Source organism: Micropterus dolomieu, linkage group LG13, assembly GCF_021292245.1.
Source record: "Micropterus dolomieu isolate WLL.071019.BEF.003 ecotype Adirondacks linkage group LG13, ASM2129224v1, whole genome shotgun sequence".
Lineage (NCBI taxonomy): Eukaryota > Metazoa > Chordata > Actinopteri > Centrarchiformes > Centrarchidae > Micropterus > Micropterus dolomieu.
In genome coordinates, this window is record NC_060162.1 from 1,202,347 (window position 1) to 1,214,056 (window position 11,710).

Genomic DNA, 11,710 nt, shown 5'->3' on the forward strand with positions numbered 1-11,710 from the left:
AGTACTTCAGGAGGAGAGTCAGTGATGAAGAGCTGTCCAGCAGAATCATCTCACACATCAAGACCTCCAGGAGCCTCCACATCATGTGTCTAATCCCAGTCTTCTGCTGGATCACTGCTACAGTTCTGGAGCACATGTTGACTACAGAGCAGAGAGGAGAGCTGCCCAAGACCCTGACTGACCTGTACTCACACTTCCTGCTGGTTCAGATAAAGAGGAAGAAGCAGAAGTACGATGAGGGACATGAGACGAGTCCACAGGAGCTGACGGAGGCTGACAGGGAGGTTCTTCTGAAGCTGGGGAGGCTGGCGTTTGAACAGCTGGAGAAAGGAAACATCATGTTCTACCAAGAAGACCTGGAGCAGTGTGGTCTTGATGTCACAGAGGCCTCGGTGTACTCAGGAGTTTGTACAGAGATCTTCAAAAGAGAGAGTGTGATCTTCCAGAAAACAGTCTACTGCTTTGTTCATCTGAGCGTTCAGGAGTTTCTGGCTGCAGTCTACATGTTCCACTGTTTCACCAGCAGGAACACAGAAGTAATGAAGGACTTCCTGTGGGATAAACACGTTGATTCATCCCTGGATGTCTTCCTGAGGAGTTCCATGGAGAAATCTCTCCTAAGTAAAAATGGCCACCTGGACCTGTTTGTTCGCTTCCTTCATGGCCTCTCTCTGGAGTCCAACCAGAGACTCTTAGGAGGCCTGCTGGGTCGGACAGACAACAGTCCAGAAATCATCCAGAGAGCCATCAACAACCTGAAGGAGATGAACATGTACATGAACTGGATCTCTCCTGACAGAAGCATCAACATCTTCCACTGTCTGACGGAGATGAACGACCACTCAGTACATCAGGAGATCCAAGAGTTCTTGAAGTCAGAAAACAGTTTAGAGAAAGAACTCTCTGTGTTCCACTGCTCAGCTCTGGCCTACATGCTGCAGATGTCAGAGAAGGTTCTGGATGAGTTGGACCTAAAGAAGTACAACACATCAAAGGAGGGGCAACTGAGACTGATTCCAGCTGTGAGGAACTGCAGAAAGGCTCGGTAAGTCCAGATGTTATTATCAGCACTGTAAAGCAACATAAAGCTGATTTTTATGGCAATTTATATGCAATTTTCGATTAACAAAACATCAAATTGTGACATTAAATTACATTTATCTGATGCTTTTATCCAAAGCGACTTAGAATTGCTATATGTGTCAGAGGTCGCACGCCTCTGGAGCAACGAGGGGTTAAGTGTCTTGCTCAGGGATACATTGGTGTCTCACAGTGGATTCGAACCTGAGTCTCTCACACCAACGGCATGTGTCTTATCCACTGTTCCATCACCACCTCAAACCATTACAAACAGTCTGGCTAAAAAGCTCAATTGGTTTAGCCTCAGTCTCTAGTTCGGGTTTGAATCCTACCTCTGCCAGCAGTGATAATTTCTTTCAACTTTAATCACCTGTGTGGTGTTTCAACTTAATGATATCAACAAACTTAAGATGATTCCTAACTAAAAATACCGAAACTGCAGCTCTCTGGCAAGAAAACCAACTTCGTACTGTATTCCCAGTAGTCAAACTGGCCTCCATCGGTCTCCAAGTCATTGCTCGGGTCCCGCTGCCGTGTTCACTCATTCAGTGGGAGCTGTAAAATATTCCTCACAGTCTGCATCACAGGGTTGGGTAACCACATTCAACTACTGGCTACACGCCGATCAAGATCTGCGACAAATCCCTCACTAGCTGTGTGTTTTTACCGGAAACGCGTAAATAGCAAATAGCACATAGTACTCCGGTTTCCGTTTAATGGAAACTTTGTGCTTAAAGTAATCCCAATGTGTAATCCCCATGCTTGGCCAGTCCATCACTTTTACCCTCAGCTTCTTTAGCAAGGCAGTGCTCATCTTGGAGGTGTGTTTGTGGTAGTTATCATGTTGGAATACTGCCCTGCGGCCCAGTCTCTGAAGGGAGGGGATCATGCTCTGCTTCAGTATGTCACAATACATGTTGGCATTCATGGTTCCCTCAATGAACTGTACTGCACTGTCCCCAGTGCCAGCAGCCCTCATGCAGCCCCAGACCATGACACTACCACCACCATGCTTAACTATAGGCAAGACAAACTTGTTTTTGTACTCCTCACCTGGTTGCAGCCACACACGCTTTATACCATCTGAAACATATAAGTTTACCTTGGTCTCATAAGACCACAGGACAATGTTCCAGTAATTCATGTTCTTAGTCTGCTTATCTTCAGCAAACCGTTTGCGGGCTTTCTTGTGCATCATCTTTAGAAGAGGCTTCCTTCTGGGACGACGGCCATGCAGACCAGTTTGATGCAGTGTGCGGCGTACGGTCTGAGCACTGACAGGCTGACCCCCCTCCCCTTCAACCTCTGCAGCAATGCTGGCAGCAATCGTACGTCTATTTCCCAAAGACAACCTCTGAATATGACGCTGAGCATGTGCACTCAACTTCTTTGCTCGACCATGGCGAGGCCTGTTCTGAGTGGAACCTGTCCTGTTGGACTGCTGTATGGTCTTGGCCACAATGCTGCAGCTCAGTTTCAGGGTCTTGCTTCCCATTCACACCTGAGAACTTGTCACCCTAACAAGTCACATGACGACAGGGAGCTTAAATGGCTAATTTGGTCCAATTTGGAAATTTTCACTTAGGGTGTACTCACTTTTGATGCCAGGGGTTTGTGATGTGTTATTTTGAGGGGACAGCAAATTTACACTGTTATACAAGCTGTACACTCACTGCTTAACATTGTAGCAATGTGCCATTTCTTCAGTGTTGTCACATAAAAAGATATAATCAAATATTTACAAAATGTGAGATACTGTATGATAACAGTCCCACAATGAACACGTCTATTTGCCAAAATTCACTCAAAGTCATAGCACCATGTATCATGCTGTGATATGTTGGCAATATTAACTTCAAAACTGTCTCAGAAAAGCCTTAATACAGTGATGATGGCATGTTGTGAAGCTTGTGAGTTTTTAGTTAACACCGTGTTTGTGTCCGCAAAGTTCCACAGTTTGCCAAGACACTGTACATTCTCAAATCTGTACCAAATTTTACACGTTTCATAAAAGTCCTGCCCTGAACACATCTACTAGTTCACATTCACTCATAATCATAGCACCGCCTACTGGCAATAAGGAGTGACTACTTCTATAATGTGATGAACCGCTTCTCTCAGGTTGGCCATATCTATTTTTAAACTATCTCAGAGGAGTCTAAACAAATAATGTCATGTTGCAAAGCTTCTGAGTTTTCCTTCAACAGTGTATCCGTGGCGGCAAAGTACCATTCTTCGCCTTGAAACAGGAAGCTGTTGTAACTTTACTGTACATGCCAATATTCAGTCATAGTTTTAGCGCCACCTACTGGCAAAGGAAGTATGCTCTGTGTGACACTCATCATGGGATTTAAATAGAATTTTCCCTGAAATTTTCACGATGTGTTCCACACTTGTTGTACTGGGACATAACATATAGTTATCGGGTGCTCTGTAGCGCCACATAGGGGACACAGGAAATGACATTTAAGACCCCCAGCAGTGTCTGAAGCGCATGACGAATCAGAGCTGCGGTAACAGATCCGCATCCGCAGGGGCAGATCCACATCGAAGCACAAAGCACATCTCATGTTAATGCCGTGAGTCTATTTTTAGAATAAAGTGAAAGATTTTATTGTATTTTAAGTTTCATATTCTCTGTCATCACAGACTTTGTGGCTGTGAACTCTCAGAGACTCACTTTGAAGTCATAGCCTCAGCTCTCAAGTACAACCCCTCCCATCTGAGAGAGCTGGACCTTTCTGGAAACCACCTGCAGGATTCAGGAGTGAAGCTGCTGTCTGCTGGACTGGAGAGTCCAAACTGTAGACTGGAGACTCTGAGGTCAGTTCATGTATTCTGCTCTTGTCCAGTGTATATCTACCAATTTCAAATCCATACAGAAGTTTTAACTTTCCTTCAGTTCTCTTGTTTTCTGGGTTTCTCTGAGCACAAATCACAACAGCTCTTTTTAAAGGTTTGTCAGTCTGAAGAGTTTGGCTCCAAATTTAGTCTGAACTCAAAGTGGATTCATGTTGATCCAGTTCTAAAGACACCTGAGGATGAAGCTCACAGTCAGTCAGCTATGAGTTGATGGAGATGACAGTGGTGATGAGGAGAGTCTAAATCTGTGCTTTGAAATGAGCATCAGAAGTGCTGGGACAGGTGGTAAAGAGCTCTGCAAGTTTTTGGATTTACTTAAAATCTTGTTCATTTCATAAAGTATTTTTATTTCATATTGGCCATTTTGGAATTCTATAGAAAACATCTTAGCTGTCTTAGTATTTTTCATAAAGTGACACATGATTGTTCTGAATTAGAAGAAACAGAAGAGAATGAAAGTAACAACATGTCTGATTTTATCATTATTCCAGACTGGAATCATTGATTAGGACATAGTAATATTGAGCTCCACATTTAAAACCTGAACACATCTGATTGGATTAGAAATGGATTTTATCTCCATCATTTATTCTTTATTCAGATTGGAGAGCTGCAGTTTGTCAGAGATCAGCTGTGCTTCTCTGGCCTCAGCTCTGAAGTCCAACCCCTCCCATCTGAGAGAGCTGGACCTGAGTGACAACGAGCTGCAGGATTCAGGAGTGAAGCTGCTGTGTGGTTTTCTGGAGAGTCCACACTGCAGACTGGAGACTCTGAGGTCAGACACCATTTTTTCCTTCTGTGCTGAGATTAATATGATGTGAAAGTTGTGGTGACACTAAAGTGCAGACATAAGGCTGATATTATACTGATCCACACTGAGTATCTTTGCTAAAGTCTATTTTCTTCTTCAGTGGTTTAGTCCATTGACTGTGGCAGAGCAATGTTGAGCTCTACATTTAAAAGCTTAATATAACAAGAAAACAAAAATCTCCACTGGATAATTCACTCTAAACCTCTTAAACTCCTAATTTTCTGCTTCTATTCCACATCACGTTTTTAAAGAAATGAGAATAAAACTACATAAATTCAATGATATTTTGGGAGTTTCCACTTCTAAACTCAACATTCTAAACCTTCTTCAGCTCTGAACAGATTATTAAACACTGAATGATTTCAAGCAGGAACATTGTCTTCTAAAGTTACATCATTTATTCTTTATTCAGATTGTGGGGCTGCAGTTTGTCAGAGATCAGCTGTGCTTCTCTGGCCTCAGCTCTGAAGTCCAACCCCTCCCATCTGAGAGAGCTGGACCTGAGTAACAACTACAAGCTGCAGGATTCAGGAGTGAAGCTGCTGTGTGGTTTTCTGGAGAGTCCACACTGCAGACTGGAGACTCTGAGGTCAGACACCATTTTTTCCTTCTGTGCTGAGATTAATATGATGTGAAAGTTGTGGTGACACTAAAGTGCAGACATAAGGCTGATATTATACTGATCCACACTGAGTATCTTTGCTAAAGTCTATTTTCTTCTTCAGTGGTTTAGTCCATTGACTGTGGCAGAGCAATGTTGAGCTCTACATTTAAAAGCTTAATATAACAAGAAAACAAAAATCTCCACTGGATAATTCACTCTAAACCTCTTAAACTCCTAATTTTCTGCTTCTATTCCACATCACGTTTTTAAAGAAATGAGAATAAAACTACATAAATTCAATGATATTTTGGGAGTTTCCACTTCTAAACTCAACATTCTAAACCTTCTTCAGCTCTGAACAGATTATTAAACACTGAATGATTTCAAGCAGGAACATTGTCTTCTAAAGTTACATCATTTATTCTTTATTCAGATTGTGGGGCTGCAGTTTGTCAGAGATCAGCTGTGCTTCTCTGGCCTCAGCTCTGAAGTCCAACCCCTCCCATCTGAGAGAGCTGGACCTGAGTAACAACAAGCTGCAGGATTCAGGAGTGAAGCTGCTGTGTGGTTTTCTGGAGAGTCCACACTGCAGACTGGAGACTCTGAGGTCAGTTCACTGACTCTCTGTTACTATTGTGGTAGGGCTGAACAATTTAGGGGAAAAATGTAATTGTGATTTTTCTGCCAAATATGATTTGCTTTGCTATTTTTTATTTTAGTTAAAGTTAAATATTCACTGTCAGTCAGTTTGTTAACGGAAGCCACGTAAAGCAGCACAGACCAGATGAACCGGGCAGGAAGTCAGACACAGAATGGCAGCGATAATCCGTTCAGTTTTCAAAATAAAATACCCTGTGCAGACTCCCAATTGTATATGAACAATTAACAACAATTAATGAACAGTTAAAACAGACAAAAAGAGAAACAATTTAACTACGTAGTCCACTTAGCCATTGTAGAAGCACAAAAATCAAATACACAAAATGACAAATGAACAACACATCAACAACATAGGGCAGGCCAAATGCTCCGCTGCTGAAACACTTCAGTGTGAGTTGACGTCGGTGTAGGACAAAACCACTGCACAGCCATCTGTATCTGTATGATTGATGAGCAGATAAGAATGTGGTCAGAATGACTCATTACCTCTCTAGCCTTCTATAGTATTCATTTTTTCCAGAGGGAGCTCTGGTCTGTCAGCTAAACCAATAATCCAATAATCTTGGAGCAGATTTTAACAATGCTGCTCAGACTATTCTTGTCCTTCACAGACAATTCATAAAACCAGCAGATAAAAGAAAATGTTAAGACTTTCATCAAGTGGATTCTTTGTTGTCCCGGCTTAGTGATTGTCTTTTTATCAAACATCACAAAAAAACACAATGGCCTTTCAAGCAAAACAACTACATGCCTCCCTGGATCTTACCCAGGACTGAGTTTGGAGATTGGACAGTGGTTGTTTAGCCTTGAGTGGTCCCCACCTTTAAATAAGGGGAGAACATAAGAAGCTTTCCAGATTTGGGGTAGTGAATTGGACATAGGACTCAAATTAAATAACGTCTAATAAAAAATGGACCCTCCAAAGATCCCAAACTGAAGGGAAAGTACCACTCATTCAGGCCCAAATGAAATACGTTATCTTGCATAAAAACAGAAAAATATCAGACCTCACATACTAACACACAAACAATGGACTGACCTGGCTGCCATCTTAGTTGATGCTGGCTTCTGGGTTAAACTATTCTTCCAAAAGTACATGATTAACTCGTTGCTAAGACTGCATCTGAGGATGAAGCATGTCTGCATTGGTATCATTTGCACCGGGGACGCCGGGGACATGTCCCCATCACTTTTTGTAAGCCTTTGTTAAAAATGCTTTGAAAAATGGCTTGCAACAAGAAATGGTAAAGAACAAATGAAAGTGCTTTGAGAAAGGTTTATTTGCACTTATTTATTTAAGTACGATAAAACAAGCTACTGATTATAAAATGACTAAAAAATGTGCAGCGCTAGTCAGTAACTTTAACAAGACTTGGTTACTCTTTGGCCAAATTTCCCTTTCTCTCCATTTGAACATGAAAAAAAAGGAGGGAAGACAAAATCATGCATGTGTGTTCACTCAGCAGGGATGATATTACATGTGAAAAGTTGATCTACAGCAGTGGTTCTTAACCTTTCTGGCAGTCCGCCCCTTTTTTGAAGTTTGAAAATATTTCGCGACCCTCCCTTTTTTCTCCTGGGGGTCACCAGAAAAGAAGATTATTTTCTTTTTATTAATGGCAGATTTAGGTTCTTTAGTCACTCAGGGTCTTTATTATTTGGGTAAGTAACCTATTTTTTATTTGGGATAATTGAGTCCATGCAGAATGTGATATATAATGAAACGGTGTCTTTAAGTTCATTAATATGATCACAAACATCATAAAAGCAGTGACAGTCTGTAAACTGCAAACATGCCTGAAGAGAGAAAAAAGTTGGCCTCTGACCAGATTTACACTGTCCTTTCCTCCCGCTCCAGGCGCCTGAAAGATGATTTGTATACAGGCATGGGATATACACTGCTGTGGTACGAAGCACCAAAAGAAAGCATTGGCAGAGAGTTGTAAGCCTCACTTACTGAGCCACAGCATAAATCCAGCATGGTCCTCAGAAGATCCTCTGAACTAATATTTGTTGAAATAGAAATATTTCTTTGTTTCTGTTGCTTTCTATGTGTTTTCAAAAAGAATTTCTGATCACTGATATTGATCCTTCAGAACACAAACAGACACACACACACACACACACACACACAGACTGGCCTGAGATCAGCAGCATGTTATTGATCTGTGTTGACATGAATAGGTGTATGAATGTTGTGCTGACATTTGGATGATGTCTGTAGAAGGCTGACATTATGATGATCCACAATAACACAATGACAAAGTCCCTCTACTCATTTTAGGGAAAAGCTCATTGATTAGGACAGAGTAATGTTGAGCTCCACATTTAAAACCTGAACACATCTGATTGGATTAGAAATGTATTTTTATCTCCATCATTTATTCTTTATTCAGATTGAGGTGCTGCAGTTTGTCAGAGATCAGCTGTGCTTCTCTGGCCTCAGCTCTGAAGTCCAACCCCTCCCATCTGAGAGAGCTGGAGCTGAATAACAACCAGCTGCAGGATTCAGGAGTGAAGCTGCTGTGTGGTTTTCTGGAGAGTCCACACTGCAGACTGGAGACTCTGAGGTCAGACACCATTTTTCCTTCTGTGCTTTTTTTTATTTTACAGTTTGAACCTGCATCCTGTTGGGTTCAGGTGTTTGGAGTTTCCATTTTCTAAACTTCTACATTCTAAACCTTCTTCAGCTCTGAACAGATTATTAAACACTGAATGATTTCAAACAGGAACATTGTCTTCTAAAGTTACATAATTTATTCTTTATTCAGATTGAGGCACTGCAGTTTGTCAGAGATCAGCTGTGCTTCTCTGGCCTCAGCTCTGAAGTCCAACCCCTCCCATCTGAGAGAGCTGGAGATGTGGGGAAACAAGCTGCAGGATTCAGGAGTGAAGCTGCTGTCTGATCTGAAGGAGAGTCCACACTGCAGACTGGAGACTCTGAGGTCAGTAGAGGGTTGGAGTCAGTCCATGCTGGTTTCAGCAGTATTGTACTAAACACAGTTAGTATCAAAGCAGAGATCCAGTATTTCCTGTAAACCTCCAACCTTCTCAGCGGCTGCTTTCCTCAGTGAAGCTGTGAGAGGAGAATGGTGACAGGCTCGTACAATTTTGATGGCTGTAATCTCAATGTTGAGAACTTCACCTACCATTTTAATTGTAGTTAGAGATAATGGACTGTGTTGCTCAACTGAGGGGAAAAATGACACTATACGCTCTCTCAGACATGCCTGTAGAATAGCTAAGAGAAAATGAAAAAATTCATTTGAAATATTGGGGGTGTAGTAGCTCAGTCTAATACTGAGGGCTACTGCAGTGGTTTAGCCCAGGAGTGCCCTGGCTGACGCGCTGTACCTTTGTCTTTCTGTTACCGTACTGTATCTTTCTTAAGAATCTCCAGGCTTTGTTGTGTTGCTGATTAATAAGTTTATTTGTTTTACCGTGCAGAATGAAATACCCATTTATCCAGTTTCAACGACTGTGCAGAGTGAAATGTCCATTTATCCAGTTTAGACTGTCAAACAAAAGGTTTCAGCGCCAATGCGCCACAGCGGTCAAAAGCCTTTGCCCTTCCGGGTCAAAAACACCTGCCTTCAACAGCTTAGATGCTACCTATATAACCTTGACCCCAGGTAATATCAGAGCGACACCCAATTTCCAAACAAGAAACAACACCCAATATCTAAATGCACAAAACACCACATTTGGCTCCTACAGGGGGATACATTATGTAAATACCTGAGAGCAGTAAAGTCTGCTAAAAAAAATTTGTTATCCTATTTAGTAGCCAGAAACAGCCAGAGGCCGGAGGTTCTTTTCAGTGTTTATAACCCTCGCAAATTAGATTGTGTCCCATCTATAATTTAATGTCAAAAATTTCTGAAATATTTTATTGAAAAAATTACTGGTCTTAGCTTTTCACCCACTACATTAACAGTGACCCCCCTCTGTCCCTCCTGTCTGCCCAGCTTTCTTCCTGCAGTTTGAGCCGGTTACATTCCTCCTTCTTTCTGACATAGTTAAACTGCCCCCTTGACAGTATTCCTGCACGCTTTTTTAAAAGATGTTGTGTCAAGCATTGTATCATTGGTTAATACATCTCTCAGCTCAGGGTGTGTTCCAGCTGTTTTCAAACATGCGGTTGTGCAACCACGTTTATAAAAAGAAGAATCTGGATACTTCAATTCTATCAAATTTTAGACCTACGGTATTTCTAAGCTTCCCTTTTTGTCAAAAGTCTGATTTAGTCTGATTTTAGTGTTTATGAAAAATTGGATTTAAACCCCATCATGGTACTGAAACTGCCTATTTAAGAGTTTTCAATGATCTTTTAGCTGTTGTCTCTGGAAACTCTACTGTTTTAGTGCTTTCAGATGTGACTGCTGCTTGATACGGTTAAACACTCCATTATTTTATAGGCTGGAGAAAAATATTTTAGGTGGAGCTGTGCCATATCCAGTCAGTTTCAGAAACCGTCCCGATACAATTTAACACAAACTGCACGATACCAGTGCTTTGTGAAATAGTCAGAAATTATTACTTATTATGTCAATAAGTAGTATGAAAAAAAAATACTCAAGTAAAGTACAAATGCCTCTAATTTGTCCATAAGTACAGTAGGCCTGCTTAAGTTACTGTCCACCACTGGGAATAACCACATCTTAAAACTTCAGAGCTGAATATAAACTATACAGCTTACCTCTTTAGCCCACAGCTGTCTCCTTGTGTATGTACCACAGCACAAGCACCAACTGGCAGTGGTTGGAAATGTCAGTTGTCTCATCTGCCTGAATAGCAATATATTCTGCATTTTTTACTTCCTCCAGAATGTTATCTTTAAGAACTGACAGTATGCAGTCCAAAAGTCTTTGAAAACGGTAGCTGTCTTAAGGTGCTCCTCCAACACGCTGTCCAGCGAGGGAACAAGATCTACTGAAAACGCCAGGGTTGTCAGAGGATGTGGTCTCATTTTGGCCATGCAAGGCCAGCACAAAGGCCCCTCAGAATTTCCATACATCCATCCATTGTCAACCGCTTATCCTGCGTACAGGGTCGCGGGGGGGCTGGAGCCAATCCCAGCTGACATCGGGCGCAAGGTGGGGTACACCCTGGGCAGGTCGCCAGTCCATCGCAGGCCCTCAGAATTTAACACAGTCATTTATTTTTGATGAAACGTGCCTGTTCTTAACCACCTTTCTTGTGTCTCCTCACCCCAATCTTGTGGCCAGCTGTATAGCAATGTTAACTTTGCCTAGCATGGCTAGCTTCACCGTGTTATCCATATGTGCACTCGTACACTCATGTTTCTTAAGCTTCTCAAATAAATGTATCGTGTCGTTCACTCCTGTAACAGTCCATGTTGTATCCGTCCCTGCTGTTTTAAAAAGCAAGCATGGGAAGCAAAATACGGCATTTACATGAATGCATCCAGCTAGCCAAGGCTGAAAGCCTGTGTCTTGAGATCCGCATTCATTATTGTCAACAACGTCACGTGTCCCTCTACCACCGACTGACACTGCTTTGGGCAAAAAAATTTTCGCCCTTCAGGCATCAGATTCGAGAACGCTTAATTTATATTGCTATGGGCATATCTTGGGTTAGTTATTGGCTGCGCTGCTGTACTGCCTGGGCGATCCTTCTAGTGCCCCAGAAAAGATCACTGGATGAGCAGGAAGCTAATTCCCCCCCCCCCC

General features: G+C 42.0%; 1 protein-coding gene across 1 annotated transcript in view; it reads left to right on the forward strand.

Annotated features, from left to right (window-relative positions):
* Window positions 1–11,710, forward strand: part of LOC123982171 (NLR family CARD domain-containing protein 3-like) — a 38,814-nt gene that overhangs the window by 23,697 nt on the left and 3,407 nt on the right. Inside the window, exons 4-9 of the mRNA XM_046067592.1 lie at window positions 11–1,045; window positions 4,544–4,717; window positions 5,166–5,342; window positions 5,791–5,964; window positions 8,414–8,587; window positions 8,789–8,962. Coding sequence (XP_045923548.1) covers window positions 11–1,045; window positions 4,544–4,717; window positions 5,166–5,342; window positions 5,791–5,964; window positions 8,414–8,587; window positions 8,789–8,962 — 1,908 coding nt within the window. The remainder of the gene's footprint in view (window positions 1–10; window positions 1,046–4,543; window positions 4,718–5,165; window positions 5,343–5,790; window positions 5,965–8,413; window positions 8,588–8,788; window positions 8,963–11,710) is intronic.